The sequence below is a fragment of the Littorina saxatilis genome, linkage group LG17, assembly GCF_037325665.1.
Source record: "Littorina saxatilis isolate snail1 linkage group LG17, US_GU_Lsax_2.0, whole genome shotgun sequence".
NCBI lineage: Eukaryota > Metazoa > Mollusca > Gastropoda > Littorinimorpha > Littorinidae > Littorina > Littorina saxatilis.
In genome coordinates, this window is record NC_090261.1 from 48,668,993 (window position 1) to 48,688,240 (window position 19,248).

The 19,248-nt window shown below is 41.5% G+C and overlaps 2 protein-coding genes and 1 long non-coding RNA gene across 4 annotated transcripts; all 3 read right to left on the reverse strand.

Moving 5' to 3' along the window:
• Nucleotides 1–1,152: 1,152 nt before the first annotated feature.
• Nucleotides 1,153–10,141, reverse strand: LOC138953651 (tripartite motif-containing protein 5-like). 2 transcript variants are annotated; one of them, XM_070325532.1, is made up of 2 exons: nt 9,580–10,141; nt 1,153–3,860 (listed from the first exon to the last, which is right to left on the reverse strand). In XM_070325532.1, the coding sequence occupies exon 2, from the start codon at nt 3,810–3,812 to the stop codon at nt 2,067–2,069; it is 1,746 nt and encodes a 581-aa protein (XP_070181633.1). In that variant the 5' UTR covers nt 3,813–3,860; nt 9,580–10,141; the 3' UTR covers nt 1,153–2,066. The 2 variants fall into 2 exon arrangements, with proteins under 2 accessions (XP_070181633.1, XP_070181632.1); XM_070325531.1 differs by having other exon boundaries at nt 9,558–10,140.
• Nucleotides 5,984–8,691, reverse strand: LOC138953650 (uncharacterized). Its single transcript, XR_011451582.1, has 2 exons — nt 8,243–8,691; nt 5,984–8,060 (listed from the first exon to the last, which is right to left on the reverse strand). It is a non-coding gene; the product is annotated as an uncharacterized lncRNA (long non-coding RNA).
• Nucleotides 10,142–11,715: 1,574 nt separating the features above from the next.
• Nucleotides 11,716–18,605, reverse strand: LOC138953653 (uncharacterized). The gene is made up of 2 exons (XM_070325533.1): nt 18,363–18,605; nt 11,716–14,767 (listed from the first exon to the last, which is right to left on the reverse strand). Exon 2 carries the CDS (start codon nt 14,717–14,719, stop codon nt 12,908–12,910), a length of 1,812 nt encoding a protein of 603 aa, XP_070181634.1. The 5' UTR covers nt 14,720–14,767; nt 18,363–18,605; the 3' UTR covers nt 11,716–12,907.
• Between the last annotated feature and the right edge of the window lie 643 nt (nt 18,606–19,248).

The following is a 19,248-nucleotide window of genomic DNA, read 5'->3' on the forward strand; positions in this document are numbered from 1 at the left end:
GAAGGATAGCACGCTTTTCTGTACCTCTCTTTGTTTTAACTTTCTGAACGTGTTTTGAATCCAAACATATCATATCTATATGTTTTTGGAATCAGGAACCGACAAGAAATAAGGTGAAAGTGTTTTTAAATTGATTTGGACAATTTAATTTTGATAATAATTTTTATATATTTAATTTTCAGAGCTTGTTTTTAATCCGAATATAACATATTTATATGTTTTTGGAATCAGCAAATGATGGAGAATAAGATAAACGTAACATTGGATCGTTTTATAAATTTTTATTTTTTTTTTACAATTTTCAGATTTTTAATGACCAAAGTCATTAATTAATTTTAAGCCACCAAGCTGAAATGCAATACCGAACCCCGGGCTTCGTCGAAGATTACTTGACCAAAATTTGAACCAATTTGGTTGAAAAATGAGGGCGTGACAGTGCCGCCTCAACTTTCACGAAAAGCCGGATATGACGTCATCAAAGACATTTATCAAAAAAATGAAAAAAACGTTCGGGGATTTCATACCCAGGAACTCTCATGTCAAATTTCATAAAGATCGGTCAAGTAGTTTAGTCTGAATCGCTCTACACACACACACACACACACACACACACGCACACACATACACCACGACCCTCGTTTCGATTCCCCCTCGATGTTAAAATATTTAGTCAAAACTTGACTAAATATAAAAACAAACAACTTTCTACGTCATGGGTTCATCATACACAATGTCATGATCGACACTTTCATTGCCCGAATCATCACCCAAATGATCGTCCATTGGCACAAACTCGTCACCAGAATCTAAAATATCATCTCCACTATCATCATCACTAAGGTCAAGATCAGAACCGTACTGAATAACAAGTTCTAGCACTCTTTTCAAGTTACTACAGTACGTCTTGTCAGCAGAACGATCCGCCATCTTGGAAAAGTCAAAACACGTGGGTCGCACACCGTCAACAAAATCAAATTAATCCCAACAATTGAAGGGAAGGAACTGTTTACAGTGAATGGTTCCACTGTAGACAGATAGAAGTTCATTGCAGGGGTTGTTTTCCTTGGTCAGCAGGACAGTTTACACCGTTAAAAATTCGTGATATCCGTCGGAACTCAAGTACAGGCACGCGGCCAACGCTAAACACAATTCCGACACACAGCGAATGAATGACCCTGCCGGTACTGGTTGCGTATTTTCTCGTAAACAAGTCTGTTTGGGGACGAATACGGAATGAAAAGATCAAAAGCTCAATACTTTCACACACACACACGAACACACACACACACACACACACACACACCCACACACACACACACGCACGCACACACACAGACACACACACACACACACACAGACACACACACACACGCGCGCGCGCGCGCGCGCGGAGACACACACATGATGACAAGAGCATTTGTTACCACACAACAAGCTAAGCTTATACTAAGTGTAGGCTATTGACGTAACGAGTTCTCGTGCGGGGGCGTAATCGAGGCATACGATGTCCTGCCCGTACAATGAATCAAAAGTAATTCGTACAAAAGATGCAGTTTTTGACTCCTTGCAAAGTAGATCAATGACACTTGGTAAAATGTCAAATGGATAGATGTCTGAGACATGACTGAAATCCCCAGGGACTTCGTGCACCTGGAAGTGACAAGCACAGTAACTTTAAACACAGGGTACGATTTCTTCTATGTAGACGGTGGTATCTCCACTACTTGCAGAAGCATAGATGCAAGTATGGTATTACCGTTATTACCTACTAAACAGACTTTGTCGTGGGACAGAGATTTAAACACACGAGATCATGTTGATTTTCCAACGAAGCCGTTAGGCTGATCTGAGTTAGACTAATCGAGTGTGCAAAAAAAGTGTCCAACGACACAGTCTGAATAGTATTTATGTCTCACAGCTTCAATACAGGAGTTTTGTGTACTCACGCTTTCACACACACAGACAACCACACACACACACACGCGCGCGCGCGCATGACGTAGGACACTGGGAAATTCGAAGAGCACACATTTCATATCAAAATTGACCGCATTCGGCACTGAAAATCAAAACGTTGGAAGATCAGGCTCCACAACGAGAATAATTCTCCCCCCGCAGGCGACCCAAACTCTGTTCCTGCTGTCCACGGTCAGGGCCGTAGGCTTGACCAGCAGTGGGTGACCGGCACACAAGAAGCACACAAATTCGAGCCCATCATGGTGAACGTGGACCACGTGAATGGCATCGTTCATCACATCAGCGACCAGAAGAACTTCCCTGCCCCCTTTCTTGTAGAAACACACGTCTGATGGATTGAAAGCCTGGCATGGCGGGCTGTAAGTTGCCTTTGCTGCCGTATGCAGACCTGAACGCGAGGCAACAGACCCTTCTCTACTCTCCCTTGCCGATGTGCCTACTCTCGGTCGATTAAACAAGCGCACATTCCGGTCTGAATCTGAAGCTTTAGACCCCTCGACAACCACAAAGTGTTGTCCCGTGGAGTCCACGTCAAAGGCACGATGCGGACCGCACTGGATGGTGAACTCTTCCTTGTCTTCAGTTTTGAAAGGGACTTCGCTTTTCACGATGGTTTTCTTTACAATGGCTTCTCCTGATGTTAGGTCGTTATGCAAAGAGAAATCTTCCTTTGACTTTGAGTTGGTTATAAACCTGCCTTCATGTTGAGTGTATTGCATTAATAACCGTTCGGTACTTTTGAAAGACGCTTTGCCCTTGGCGGTTTCCACAGTTCTTGTATGGCTGCCGGTGCTGTCAAATTCTTCAGCATGTGCTTCGGTGCTGAAATTTCGCCAACCGTAAGACATCTTGAGACTTCCTTTGTGGGTGACACACATAGAGAACACTTCCGTACCAGGGTCCTCAGGAATGTTAAAGCGCTCAACTGTCGTTTCTTCAGCTTTCACTTCAACGTTGTCAAGTCTTCCCAAATAGTCCTGTAAGTGTTTGGCAATATCCTTCGCCGTCAAAGCGCTACAGCGAAACACAGGACGGACATTTGTCCGTTGTTGCATCAACTCGCTTACAGCCGTTTCGCTCCCGTGTCCATCCCTCATTTCTTTAGCAAGAGGAATAACATTAAAGTCAGTTTCTCTTTCTAAGTTTTCTCGCACCTTTTTCTGAAGGTGCTGTAAATGTTTCTTATTTTGGTGTTCTTTTACCAAATCTGTCTTCAAGCTCTTTTCTACCTGTACACATGTCTCGTTTAAAGAATTCAGCGCTTTCTTAAGACTCATTTCAAGTGCGGCGACAACAGCTGCATGCCTGCTTCGTATGTTTTTCTCCAATGCCTCTTTTTCACCTTGGAGCGCCTGCAGTTCCTCCTTTTTAGCACGAATCTTGCGATCAATCTGACTTGACACTGTGTCAAGCCGGATTCTATCAAGCTTGAGCTGGCTTTCAGCACTGGTGATTGATTCCGTTAAATCTTGTGTATTATGCTTTTTATGTTTCATCATATCGCACTTCAGGCACACTATTTTCTGGCAATCATGGCAGTACATATCAAGCCACTGATCGGTATGCGTCTGGCAGTGAAAAAGTCCCTGTTGCGCTCTGACCAGATCTGCTTCTTTTATGTAGAAGTTTTTCTGCAGTGCAGAAGCTCCACTTCGCGGAAGCTCTGTCCGATGGCGACATGATGGACAAGGGAATAACCTACCACGGTGATGATCAGCAACATCCTGTATACATTTGGTGCAAAAGGTGTGATGACACTGAAGCAATCTAGGATCGCGAAGTATTTCCAAGCAGACAGAACAAGTCAAGGCCTTTATCTCTGGTGCTGATGCCATATCTGTTATGTTTTCTGTACAGTTCCTCGCGATACAATCACCAGTAATCTGAAACAGGAAATACAATGCATAGTTGAATACCCTGGGTTGTTATCATATCGTCAACTCATTCTTAAAGCCTTTATGAACATGATTAAGGCAGGTACTCGGAAAGACAGACTTCCTCTTTCAGAGAATATACGAAGGACTTGTTTAAATTTAAATTTGAGTGTCATGTTTTCCTTCTCCTCTTTGAATCAAAATTGGATATGATACCCAGAAGCATGTCTGTCTTTATCTGTTCATGTGACACGATTGAACGTTGGTGAGAAGATGGTTGTCTACCCTGTGAACAACACTTTACTTTTTAACATGTTTAATCTGTTGTTTTTTTCTCTTGCTTAGTTTTCTGTCATACTGTCACAGAGCCAGTCAGGAAGAAAGAAGATAAAGGATATCTGTATAACCTACAGATAATACCTTCAGGTCCATCAGGTCTTAATTACACCTAGTGAGATACAGGGAAAGAAAGAGAGCGTGTTTTACCCTTTTAAGTTAATTGTTAAATAGGCAAACTCGTTCTGTTTAAGCAAATAAAGATGGGGAAATAGCCTAAGGTGTTTCACCTGTTCGAAAATAGGTTTTGCTTTACATAATATATCAAATTGGAAAATTCCAAGACCTGACAAAACTTTTAACGAAGCTGTGATTTTTTTTTTCTGAAGTATTAAGAAGGCTGTGAATAGTTTTGGTGTCCATGTCTTATCATTCATTTGTCCATAAAGAGTCTTGAAACCAACACATTAAAGGCACATTCAAGTATATATATCAGGGACATACTTCGATCAAATCGTTACTCTGCATGTTGTTCGCTAATACTGTGCATTAAATGAGAGACGTCGTTTTAGATTAAGCTAAACAAAAATTCAAGTAAATCCCATGATTGTGAATCTGTAAGATCTGCCAATGTTTAGCAACAGTAGTTGAAATGTGTAGTGAGGTTATTCGCGCTCAAGGAACACAGAACCGGCACCAGTAAAATACTGATGGCATTTTAATATTGCACACAAAGTCAGGGTTGGCTGACCTAATTGTTAAAGGACCAGACCACGCTGTTTTAAAGGTTATTAGAACCACTAACCGATGACTGAAGGTTAGAGAAATGCACCTAAAGATTCCAAAAATGTAAAGAAATTCACCGATTCGTAGCTTAATCATTGTGATTTAATTAAAAACGTTCCGCCAAATTCGTCTGCTAAACGAGACTTCGAAATGGCCGCCAGTAGACGAGAACCGGCTGTGACGTCACTTAGTGTTTGGAAACCGAAAGTTACAGCTTACGCTCAAGTGGGCGTTTGCCTAAATCGAGCATCAACAGCACGCCGAAGGAATGCGCACGGCTGCTGATAGCTATGAAGTATAGAAAAAAGGTTCAGGCATCAGTTGTCACCTTTTTCCGATGGGCTTACAACTTCTGCAGCAAGACTGATTAACTGGAAACGGCCAACACGATGTTGTGTGTTTCGCGACACTTTCTTCCAATGCGAACGCAGTTAAGCCGGCAAGAAAACCTGGCACACACAAAACAGCTGTTGCCTTACGCAGTTCCAGTTCCGACAATTGTTGACCACTCACAGGAGGTCAGAAACCGGATACCAATGTCATCAGAACGATCTGCTTTCACTAAACGCAGACGAAAGGAAGTGAGTACATGTATACTGAATGTGTTCTGTAAGGGATAGGGGTTCAGTGTCACTGGGCGTTTTTGTCAGACTGACAGTATTTGTAGTGGAATGGCATCTGTTCCTAATTTTAAGCACATGTGTTAAGATTACAGATTAAAACATATATATCTGTTACTATATGTCCGTCCCCATGCACCCACCTTAAAGTCCCCTCTCTCTCTCCCTCTTTTACACTCACCTGGGTAATCGATGAGTCTCAGGTTTAATCAGTGTCCGTCCATATACACATAGACATTCACACAAACACACACACGTTGTTATAGTTGTTATCTAATTCAGTGTTGTATTAAATAGATAAAGAAATCGTTAATACAGCAAGCTTGCAAGTACAAATTCATGTTTGCAGTCATACTCATAGTGTGTGAGTGTGTGTGTGTGTGTGTGTGTGTGTGTGTGTGTGTTTGTGTGTGTGTGTGTGTGTTTGTGTGTGTGTGTTTGTTTGTGTGGTTGTGTGTGTGTGTGTGTGTGTGTGAAAAGCACTTTGATACTTAAAACATCTGTGTTATTTGATTTTATTACAAAACTGCAGTCAGAATATTAAGCAGACCTATTCCAACAATACATTTTGATCAGCAGTAAATGTAATGTCAAATTATGAACAACAATCATGTGAGCAGATATATCTAACAGAAACACATAGTCTAGCAAAATAATACAACCAAGTACATGTGTGGACATCATCATCCACATAAAAAAATTGATTGTAGGAAGAGCACTCTGTGTTATTACCACTGCTTCAGTCAAACTGCCAGTTCAACTTTATCTCTGTGGGTTGTTTTTTTCTCTCAGAGTAACATGGGGAAAAAAACCTTTAAAAAACTTGCATGTTACAGAGCTGGATTGTTTCTAGTGATCATGCAGCATGATTTATCCGCATAGAAAACTACTGAAACACCTAAACAGAAATAACAATGTCTACAGAAAAAACCCACTGTTTGATTGCTGTCTGTAGTACTCCTCTTGCTAACAGTGGCATTAAAATAATTAAAACTAAGCTATGCTCTCTTGGGGGGGAAAAAGTGCTCTAAGTACTTTTTGTGTCTACATAGGCAAAACAAAACTATGCAATGTTTCAGATTTCCTGACCCACCCTATGTTTTTCCTCCTTATCCTGGACTATTTTGGACTCTTACAAAAATGTAGGCTACTTCAAAAATGACAAATTTTAATTTTGCAGGCTTACAAGGAAATTGACTCTTCTCTTACAACCAGAATACACCATGATTTCAAGCAAATAAAAAACTACATGCACCTGAGAAAAAAAAAACTTTAATTCAAGAAGTTAGACCTCCTAACCCCAGCTTTTCAATTCAATTCAATACGTTGTTGATGTTGATTATGGAGCTTAACGTCCTCCCAGGTAACTAGGGACCTATATTGGGGCATGATTTTTTATACAATGTTAAAAGTGTAGGGTGTAATGGGGGGGAGGGGGACTGGAGGGTGACGGGGTGTAGTCGCTAATAAATTTAAAGGTGCGTTTATTATCTAATATACCAGACATTTTGTTTTGGCTGGTGTACAGAATAACATCACATAAAATCGCACTCGTAAAACATACAAAACACATAAAATGTACACATCAGTACACACATAACCCAAACCACACATATCCATATCAGCACCATCACACACATATCCACATACATACTCTAGTTTGTACATTATAAAAATAAATACATTATGATTAATATCATTACTAGTCAACTTAAATTAAGGCTCAAAATAGGTCTTAAGATGGATGTTATTTAGTGTAATGAAGAGATTATAAAAACCAAAAAAAAGCTATGAGAAAGAAAGTATGAAAGAATGATGCCCTTTCTCCGGTGAAAGTTCTGCTGATTGTGGTAACTTTTTTTTCTGTCTAAAACAGGCATCAGGTTAACTGAACGAGCTGTTTGAGGGGGTGGTGATCCTAACACTGGCCTATGGCAACACTGGTCTATGGCAGCTACAACAAAGCTCTGCATACACAGCAAGACTACAATGCAACAGTGCCCAGACTTTGACTGCTACAGGCTGCTTTCCCATGCAAAGTACAAATGCAAGTGTCCATAAACCAGGGTTTAATACAAAGTCATGTAGTATGTGAGTGAGTTCTGATGAAAAAGTGATTGTGTTGTAATATTGGTTATTACTGAGTGTTGATGTTACAATGATTAAATGATTACATTATAAAAACAACAACAGAACAATGTGAAGAGCAAACTTCTTCTGTGGGCATGCAAGTGAGTTAATCTTGTGTGTGTGTGTGTGAAACTATATGTGACTGAGTGTTACAAATTTAAATGACAACAGTTTTCTTGATAGCCTTTAAAAACAACAACAAATACATACATTTAACAATCAAACAAATATAGGCACCTCAAAAAAAGTTGTATGTACACCTTCGTGGCTGGTGATGCATTCTTGCTCCCCTGCAAGTTTTCATTCTACAATGTACCTCAGGCTAGCTTCCTCTCTCTCTCAAATCTGCCCCTCCCACACAATACAACAGGTACAGTGGCCACTCTGACACCAGTCTCTGAAATAATCAAGAACAGTTAAAACTGCGATGAGCTGTTGTTCTTTTACTCGTGAATGCAATGCATGAACACTTAAACAATATCCCACTTATTCGCGAGTGCGTTGACAAGGCGAGAGTGAAAAAATAGCACAGACTCGAAAGCAGACGATAAGTTCAGCACAGAGAGCGGGCGTGTTTACCTTTGATCGCTGAGACAAACAGTGTCGCAATTTTCATCGTCACTGTTTCACTACTGCTGGAAGTGGCCTCCACCCTCATCTTTCATGCTTGATTCGAGGAGAGAAACCGGTAGTTCGAACATGTACGGTTCAATTTCGTCTGCAGTTACGCTTGTTGTCATGTTGGTAAACAACCATCCCCACACGGTGTGACGTCACGGATAATTTATTCATAAGCCAGTCTCGCGAAGATCACGCGGCACAATGGCGGGTCGTTTTGGAGAAGAAATCCGTCGCTTCGGTCACAAAATTCGTCGGATTACGGCCTTAGAAGATTCCGAAGTAAACCAAACATTGTTGAAGACGGTAAGAAAGTGGTTTTCTAACTAACTGCAAACATCGGGAAGTGTTCGGTCGCGCAGGAACACGATTCGAAGCGTTTTTGACGCTAAAACAGCGTGGTCTGGTCCTTTAAGATAACCTAGAAACTACCCAAACATGGCTTCGCTGTGACAGGCTACGTGTGCTGAGAAAGTTTAATAAGTAACAAGAAAAGGCACTAGAGCAGTTGTTGCTTTATCAAAATTAGACTTCCCTAAGAGGAAACCCCCACTGATAGAAATCAGATTACTCCCCCCCTCCCTCCTCAACCCCTCCCCTGCAAAAAAGTGTATTTGCTCTATTTGACGTGTGATCTCCATGCCTTTTTAAGGTGGTGTGAGCAGTCGTTAAACTTCCTTCTCGCTATTAAAGTGCGTAAATCCGATTTCTGAAAACAGGAGGTCGGCCAAGGGCGAACCGAATGTAATCTTGAGTTTAACAACAGGCACAAACCGATTGTACTTCTTTCACTCACAAACACGCACGCGCGCACATCATCATCAGCATCATCAGAATCATTAGCAGCAGCAGCGGCATCATATATGGGAATGCGACTATAGTTATGCCTAGTATTGCTGACGTGATTCTCATCATCCTAATTAGTAATCAGCCTTCTCAATCCTCGGATACAAATTCTAAATCCAGTCGACCGGCATCTAGAGTCTTACATATTTTCATCCAAAACATCCCTGGAAATAAAAAACCAAGAATTCATACTATTCCTACTACAGGTCAGATGTTCAGTGGTGAGGAGAGGTCAGCCCCCGATTTCTACCGAGGATCTTCGAGACCAACTGAGCTTCATATCAGGATTTTACTACAGCCCTGACATCAATGCAAATAAACAGAACTCACTATGTGTGTGCGTGTATGTGTGTGTTTGTGTGTGTGTGGTGTGGTGTGGTGTGGTGTGGTGTGTGTGTGTGTGTGTTGTTGCAAACGTGCATTTGCTTACCAGTGTTTCGTAAAAGATTCACCTGGTGGTCGTCGTTTTCACAGCTTCGTTCAACTCCCTCAGAAGACGAAATTGGAGTGTGTAAGAATTGCTTTCATCGAAAATCATGAACATCAGGGGCGGGCGTTTTACAATAGTCGCTTCTTGTGAGTAGACTGCTAGGCTCGTTTACGTGGTAATGACTAGATCCGAGTTTGTTGAAACCGGTTTTCCCGTCAACTTAGGTGATGTGTTGACAGGCCTACCATATAGGACTAGGAACACATGCAGTTTTACACATATGCATACACCACCGTCGTACGAAAACAATAGACCTTGTTAACTTCTGAGTAGCGAGATATCCGCGAGACATGTTCTTGGTTATGCTCAGTTTGAATGTCGCGAGAACTTCGGTCATCGAAGCTCTCGCAAAATAGCCGTACCCCATGGTTTGCTATGCTTTAACATTTTGGGAGAGCTTGGAATACCGATAGGGTCTATTGTGTGCGGCGGCTCTCTTATGTCTCGGCTGCATAATCTCGAACAGTTATTCTGAATCACATTGTGTCCGCCACATTTCATTCAGCGTGCATGAAAACATTACTCCACATGCTTGCCAACTCTCTGTGTGCTGCATACAGTGTGAAAGGTGCAAAGTGAGCTACATAAAACAGTTGACTGCAGCAAAGTTGAATGGTGTAACAGGCATACCGACACTTCTTTTCAGTAGCTCTTTTCTTTTCCCACAAGTATCTGGTTTCTGTGCAGCCAAGGTCGGGAAATCTGTGCTTGAGCTTGTAGGGGTAGAAACATGTTTAGTCGCTCATGTTAATGAGTGTGTGTGTGTGTGTGTGTGTGTGTGTACTGTGTGTTTTTGCAGTTTTCTTGGGAGAACAACATAATCGGTTTGGTGCTCAGAGTTATTGTTGGGCTTAATATGATGTGTTATTCACTCCGAAGTCCAGGTTATAGCGAAAACCGTCGGTATAAAGGTAAACCAAACAACAGGTGTCAACTTCAACACATGGATCAAATAATTATAGCCTATGTGTGTTACGCATCTGAAACGTTACGTCTGATTCTTCGCGCGCCCTCATAATGTGGACATAATTGTTTTGTTTTGTTTTGCAGTTCTCACCGCCACCCCACTAGTTTACATGAAACATTTATATTTAAGCTCCCTCCGTCGTTCTGCAATGGGTCAACATATTTGTTTTACATGAAGAGCATACACAGACACAGACAGACAGACAGACAGACAGACAGACAGACAGACACACACACACACACACACACACACACACACACACACACACACACACACACACACACACACACACACACACACACACACACACGTTCACTTCGACGTTTCCAACATGCCTGTTAACGATTTAAGACATTTTAGTGAAAATTATCAGTACACACCACCAACAAAAATTCAATAGCATAAATCCGTGTAATGGTTATTTGTGCTTTTTAAAGTGACACATAGAGAACACAACAAGAACGGAGAATAATAATGCTATTTAAACTATTCACACAGCCTGCCTAGCCTGTCGGGGAAAATTAATATCTCGTTGGCTTGGAAGTCAGCCAAGAAAAAGAAGGAAAAAAAGCCCTGCCTGGGACTGGACCCACGCAGCGTAGAGATTTTTTTCTGAGAAAAACACACCATTGGTTTATCCTCGTCGCACTTCGTGTTTATTGCAACAGGCGTAATAAATCGTCTTTAAAGTAGCCTGTCGTGCGCATTTCTTATGAAGGAGACTGTTGGGGGACGAATGTGGAATGAAGACATAAAAGGCAAAAGAGGTGATTACATTTTTACACACAGGGCCGGACTAGGCTAAGAGGAGGGGGGAGGTTGCCAGTGGGATGTTCCCCCTGGCGGGGTCAAGGGGCAGAGCCCCTTGTGGGGGTCAGGGGGCTTCGCCCCCTGAAGCTGATGGGTAGGTCATATTCTGAGATAGGAAAATGGTCGCTCCTTGCATGAAACGGCATAAAATAAACAATAATAAAAAATGTTTTAAATAAGTGAGGTACATGTTTAGGCTAGGGGGGGGGAGGGTTGCGCAATCCCCATAACCCCCCCGGTAGTCCGGCCCTGACACACACACACACACACACGAGAGAGAGAGAGAGAGAGAGAGAGAGAGAGAGAGAGAGAGAGAGAGAGAGAGAGAGAGAGAGAGAGAGAGATTTGTTATTATTGTTTATTGTCTCTTCAGCATTTTAATAGAGGGAGAGACACAGAGAGACAGAGCGAACCAGACAGCCAGGAAATGAGATAGACAGATAGACAGACAGAACTGAAAGACAGACAGACATAAATATAGAAATTGGAAGGACAAAAACTCAACAGACGAAAGCTTTATTGTGTAAAAAAAGAAAAAGTAAACCATTATCAACAAAGTGTCAACATGCAGAAGGACACAGCCACCCAGTGCTTAAAATTCTTGTTTCTATTGCGAGAAGGTCATGGGCACAGTCCGTCGAGTGAAGACACTCATATTTACACAGGGTTTTACATTTGCCAACACCATCACTCGCCGCATCTCGTTGGCAAACTCGTGGCCTCGATGGATGTCAGAGTAGATCTGCATGCCAGCCACTTGCATCTGTACACACATCGCATGATGCAGTCGCCATTCATATCTTCCTTGACAATTGCACACACATCGCACAATGACAACTGAAGTACACTCGCTGAAATGAACGGGTTCGACCAGCTAATACGGTGTTGACCAATAACATTAAAACACAATGTACTTAAAAAAAATTAAAAAGAATAAAAACACCACCCGTCCACTTTGATACATACCACAAATAAACGACATGGGTGCTTCCTGTGCAGATATGGGATTTTATTTGTTATAAAAAAATGTTTTTTGAAGGAGAATAGAGTGGATCTGCGAAATTAATTAATCACAAATCTCGTAATCTACACATGAAGCAGTCAGGGTGATTATTCATGGTATCTACTAGCATCCATTCCCATTTTGAACGTTGCAAAAGTATAAAGTAGTTTCATGGATCAGACCAAACAGACTTTGAATAGCTTAAAATCTAAACATCAGTCCATTTCCTCTGCTCATGGGTTTTAGCTTGTACCTAGAAAGTGTCTTGTGCGTCTCAGTAGTGTTGTCTCGTCCTCTCTCACAAATCACGATTGTAACTAATTTGCAGGAAACCCACTCAGTTTTTGATTTTTTTTGGTGTATTCAGAAAGAGATGGGCCACCCTCCGTGTAGCTTTACTCTGGAATCGGAAGCCAAAGTCATAGCTTCGTATAACCCACGAGCCGTCAAAATCGTCATGTTTTGAATGACTGAATGACGCTGGCATAGACGAAGAGCATATATTTCATTTCATGAAGTGGCGCATATGTCCACATCAGGCAAAGAGTTACCACGTGAAAGGTCAGGTTCCACAATGAGGACGACCCTCCCCCTGCAGGCGACCCACACTCTGTTCCTGCTGTCCACAGTCAGGGCCGTGGGCTGGACCAGCAGCGGGTGACCGGCACACAGGTAGCCAGCAAACTCCAGCTTGTAGGACATCACGCGAACCACGTGGATGGCGTCGTTGATCTCATCGGCAATGAGGAGGACCTCTTGGACGTCTGTTTTGTAGAAACATACGTCTGATGGTTTGAACGGCTGACTGGGTGGGCTGTAGGTTAATTGACCTAGTGGAGTGTAAAGTGGATGTAAGAGAGCAGACCCGTCTTCATTTGGATCTTGACTCTCTCTCGCCGGTGTATCTTCTTGTGGTCGTTTGAACAAGCGCACGTTCCGGTCTGACTCTGAGGTCTGAGACTCCTCGACAATCACAAAGTACCGGCCTGTGGAGTCCACGTCAAAAGCACGATGACGACCGCACTGAAAGGTGAACTCTGCCTCGTCTTCAGCGGCAAAGGGTGTTTTAGTCGCAACTGTGGTGTTCTTCACAGTTCCCGTGCCTGATGACAGGTTGTAGTGTAAAGAAAAATGTTCCTTTGATTTTGAGAATGTTGTAAACAAGCCTTCCTTTTGAGCGTAGTGCATGAGTGATTTCCCCATACTTTTAAGAGACACCTTGCCACGCAATGCTTCGAAGTAAGACACACAAGAACCGTTGCTGTCAAATTGCTCGGAAACCTCCGAGTTGCTCAAATTTCGCCATGCGTAAGACACGATTAAACTTCCGTTGTCTTTTACGCACATGGAGAAGACCTCCGTACCTAGATCCTCAGCAATACCGAAGCGCTCAACTTTCGTTTCGTCGCTCTTTCGAACCGTCATGGTCATCTCGTGGACACTACCGAAATAGTCCTGTATATGTCTGGCCATGTGCTCTTCCGGTAATATGTCACAGCGGAGCACTGGGCGAACACATGTCTCCCTCTCTTCTGGTATCAGCCTGCTTATGACGTTCATGCTTCCCTGGCCTTCTCTCATATCTTTTGCAACCTCAACCAAATTGCAATCAATGTGATTATTCAAGGCGCCTTGAAGCTTTTTTTCAAGCTGGTTTATTTCTTGCATGTTTTGTATTTCTTTTTTCAGATCTGCTTTCAGGCGACTTTCTAATGGATCACAAGTCTCTTTCAAGGAAGTCAACGTTTCTTCCAGATATTTGTTGAGTGTGGCAATAGCAGTTGCGTGCCTGCTTTTTATGTAGTTTTCGACTGCTTTCTTCTTGCCCAGAAGCGTCCGTTGTTCTGTTGTTGTTGCTTTGATTCTGCTCTGGATCTCTTCTGAAGCTCTCCTAATCCGGTGTGTATTTTCTTTCAGTTGTTTCTCAGCGTCAGTAACCGCCTGGGGCAAATCTTGTAGGTTATGCTCTTTATGAATCAATAAAGCACATTTCACACACAACAGTGTCTGGCAGTCTTCACAATACATGCTAAGCTGCTGATCTGGATGAATTTCACATTGAAATACTCCTTGACGAGCTTTGACTATGTCTTCCGATTGAATGTTTAAGTTTGTCGGTAACGCAGCAGCTCCACCGGACGAAAGCGTTGTCTGCTTGCGACAGGAAGGGCAGGGGAAGGGTCTACCCTGGTGACAGTCTGCAACTCCTTGTATACAATTGACACAGAAGGTGTGAAGACACCCAGGAAGCACTCTTGGATCCTCAAATATGCCTGAGCATTTAGGGCAAATGAAGGACTCGGTCACTGACGCTGAGGCCATATCTGCTGGTCTTCCTCTGATGTGCTTCACTCAACAGTTTCTTGCAAGCTGAAAGAGAAACATGAGCGTTTTGTTAAGTGCCTGGAGTTGAAACGTCATAGCTTATCGTTTCGGTTTTACATGAACGGACTTAAAGGCATAGAAAGCTGATGAATATACACGCTAATTGCTTTACCCAGAGCTGGAGACAGACTAAATTAAGTTCCCTGCAAAATATTGTGGTCTAGGAGCCCTTAAATGTTGAGATATTTGAATTTTTATTTTGATCTAGATGGTCCTATTTATAGATTTGGCAACACATGTAACGTTGATGCAAGGGAGCTAACACCGCGGCTTTGTTGACATCCTCACTTTTTCAGAGGCTAGAACAAGCTGTAATGCATGTATTATGGTCCGCGCATGGTGACATATCGTCATTATATGGTCTTATGGTGCGTTTGACATCGATTGTGGGCAAACTACACTTTGTAAACACGGGAGTGCGTTAGTATGCCTTTAAGATACCTTAATTACCTCTCTTTTTTGTGTACACCATCTTGTAAATCACCAAAGAGTAATCCAGGTTTTTGCTTCGGAAATGAGCATCCATGCCATTTGAAATAATTATCTTCACAAAAATTTAAAAACAACTGGCTGCTGTTTTGAAGTGTAAGTTTCTGCTGATTTAATTTTGCAATTGACACCCGTGTCATTCTGCAATACAGATTCAGCAACACAATCTTCCTTTTGCACAAAACAGCCAGGTTGCTGACTTTCGGTATGAGTCCAAGGATTATGTAAACTTCTTCCCGCAGTGGGGCACTGCGGTTATGAAATTAAAGGCCCCTCCTGTTTTTGGAACCGCAGGAGCTTTCTAGTTTGCTGTTAGGTAGATTTTTGGTTCCTCTTTCCTGTCATGCTCTCTTTTTCTTCATGAATTCTTTTCTTTTTTCTGCCTTCTTGCTCATTCACCTGTATTTTTTCCAAAAATCTCTTCTCTTGCCGCTTGTCTCGCGATTCATGTATAGTTTAATCTGTTAGTGTTCTGATGTAAGTCCAGCAGTAGATAGGTTAAGCCTATTTTAACATACTGGAAACTGGTAATCTTCCAGTAGGTATTAATTTAGTTTTACTAAAGCCTGCTGGGACACAAGTAATGGGTTAGTGCATTTGTAAACAGGAATCGCTTGACAAGTGGCCCCCTTCATCCCCCCCTTCCTCGTCCTGATATGGCTCTGCGTAGTCGGCTGGACGTTAAGCAACAAATAAACAAACAAACAAACAAACAAATGTAAACTTCTGGATAGATCTATTGTGATTTACATGATATGAAGGCAGGTTACTTTAACACTAATACTCTCTGAGAAAATAATTGTTTGTGTTACAAACTAAGGTAGTTCTTTAACATAGGATTATACATAGAGATAGTATTGATAATATAATATTGATGTTTCCGGCTATTCTACGCCACCTAGTTTCCGTCTGTCAAGTATAAGGAGTATTCATAGCCTAGCGTTCCTACGGAGCGTTACCAACATTCTACGATGAATGATTGAACTGGTCTCGATCATGACGCTATCATACATTTCTGCTGAGTCAACTTTTTGGGAACGACTTTGAATACCATGCATTCATTTCATTGTTTGCTTTTGTTATACATGTATGTGCATTTGAAGTTTGCTTTCAGCGTAATCTAGGTTTGGGTTTTTAATGCACATTTGCTTTGCAAATAACATCGACGCTTACAAAAAAGAACGTTAGGTCCTTAGACATGCAACAGGATCAATTTTGTAAAACTTGGCCAGGAAACAAAATTGCATGTCGAGACGAGAGCTAGTATTTAAGCGATGAAGAATTCTAACCTGAGATGAAAGTCATAGAAATTTGAAGGAACAGATTTTGTTTAAAGGGAAAGGCTTGTTAAAAGTAAACATAGAAGTAGGTACTACTCATAGAAGTAGGTCATCGCGAGTGAGGTTTAATAATACCGCACAATACATAAGTATGGTATTTGGTCACTTTGGGTTGAGATGGTTCCAGCACAAAATTGGGAACTTTGCGATAATTGAATTCAGTGATCAGGCTATAACTGATCATCATTGCAAGAGACTTGCTGCGGCACAAAACTGAACGTAATTCACACAGAAAAATAAGTCAGTATTTCAATTGGTATCACTTTTGGGAACGAACGTAACGCCAGTTTTGAAAATATAATGTGCATATGAACGTGGTTTGATGTTTTCAGAGTAATGTCATTTTTCTGAAATTTTACAAAAAGAAAAACCATTGACCTCTTAAAATGCACGCACAATTTGACAAATTCATTGCGAGCTAAATTGTGAACGACAATAAACCTCCCAGCTCAAGCCAGCCCGAAAAAAGTGCTTTCACGCCAAACCGCTAAGGCAAATAATACTACCCAATATTGACGGACTGTGTGATGATATCTTCTGCTATGGTCGAGATTTTGATATCACGGTCGAAACAGACCAATAGCAGAAGATATCATCACACAGTCCGTCAATGTTAGATATATTGCTATTTCTCTGGACACTTTGTATTCACTGTAAAGAAATTACCAAAGTATTTGTCTCAGTTTTGGCTGTTCCATATCCCTCCCTCTGATTATTATTTCTTTTTGTTCACTCTTTTCTTGTACTTTCCAGTATTTCCAAATGTCTTTTCTTTCAAAAAGTAATTAGTCACTTGCTCAACTAAATTCTGGCATAATTGCATTTTCATATATATTCCTTTGTTTTTAAATTTCATTTTCATTTTCATTTCATTTTCATTACTTTATTGTCCCATCGCTGGGAAATTCGGGTCGCTTCCTCCCAGTGGAAAGCTAGCAGCAACGGAGTCGCGCTACCCAGGTGTCTGCGTGTTTAGGTGTATTCAGCCACCTGCACTTATGGCAGAATGACCAAGGTCTTTTACGTGCCATTGTGATGACACGGGGGTGGGACATGGCTTCCGTCTCTGGGTCTGCACATAAAGTTGACCCAAATGTAGGTGTCTTTGTTTTTGAAGTGGGGAAGCTATAAAGAGGTCGTTGATATCAAAATTGATATCGACGGAAATGTCGTCGATATCACTTTTGTAATGAGCTCAGTTCTGCCCAATTGACCAATGGAAATCTACGTAACATATGTATCAAAGATAACGACTATAAAAGTGGATATACATACAACACATTATCTAACACAATAAAGGGACGTTAGGTCGTTTTGACACAGTTCATTCATAATTCATGCAATTACATTATGTATACAAACAAGTGATGATGTTTGCAACAACAAATGCAACCTTCAATTGTTTGCTTTTTGGTCACATTTCACAAACACTTCCCAGACAATCAAAAATTAATAACAGTTAGACTGCCATTGTTACAACATACAGAAACAAAACTAAAAACAAGAATGATATGTTATAGGAATTGTATTATCAAGAATGATATGTTATAGGAATTATATTATCAAGAATGATATGTTATAGGAATTGTATTATCAAGAATGATACGTTATTGGAGTTGGTGATGGAAACATGTATGTTAATTGTGTATCAAGCTCCAATAACATACCATTCGTGTTTTCTTTTAGTTCCCCGACAAGAAAGTGAACGAAGAATCTGTGTCAGTAATTTAATGACAGCTTTTCATACTTACCATCAGTAGTTGAAACCTGCCTTTGTTGTGATGAACTCACACCACAAGCCTCTTCGCAGATTCTTAATCGTATTGCTGTTTGTGTGAACAAGCTGGAATGGCAAGTAATAAGTGCCCCGTGTGCATATGCTGAACAGACACAAGACGACTTCAAGCCGTTGCAAAAGAAATAATTCCCCCCAATGTCAGAGTGCACGTCTACGTACCCAGGCGGTTCCAAACAACGTTGCTATCGTCTAGGAATGAGTCTTATACACTGAACATTTCTATGGGAGTTTTGAACTGCAAGCATTCGTTTTGGGGTTCTTTGTCGATGCGTCTCACAGTATAGCCTTTCATCGCAGTCCTGACAAGGTGTGCCCGGTGCATTGTGTTGCTGAAATATGAAAGCATTGAAACTTACCCTTTGGGGGTTTCATTCCAGGAATGAAAGGGACTTGTACAGCTATAACAATGCTGTCAAATTTTTTTTATAGTGACAGACACACGGATCAGTCAGAAAGGATTTATTATTTGAAATGATCTTTATCGAGTTACCTCTGGTTAGTGAAGAGCAAGCAAAAGTTTATTCTGTTCAGATTTAAAGGGCACAAGGCTGGGTTAGCAAGCATTAGTGTCAGGCAAGTCAGCAATATTTAAAGCAGCTTGTTCAGATGCGCGATATGCATGTATTGTGTCCGGTTTTCTTTCTGTATGTCTATATGTGTCTGTCTATCTGTCTGTCTGTCTGTCTGTCTGTCTGTCTGTCTGTCTGTCTGTCTGTCTTGTCAGTCTGTCGGTCTGTCTCTTGGTCTGTCTCTCGGTCTGTCTGCCTGTCTGTCTGTCTATTTGTCTGTCTGTCTCTGTCTGTCTGTCGGTCTGTCTGCCTGTCTGTATCTCTCTGTGT

Excerpts from the sequence above, each read along its gene's own strand:
- LOC138953651 (XM_070325532.1), bottom strand. The coding sequence starts at position 3,812 with ATGGCATCAGCACCAGAGATAAAGGCCTTGACTTGTTCTGTCTGCTTG.
- LOC138953653 (XM_070325533.1), bottom strand. The coding sequence starts at position 14,719 with ATGGCCTCAGCGTCAGTGACCGAGTCCTTCATTTGCCCTAAATGCTCA.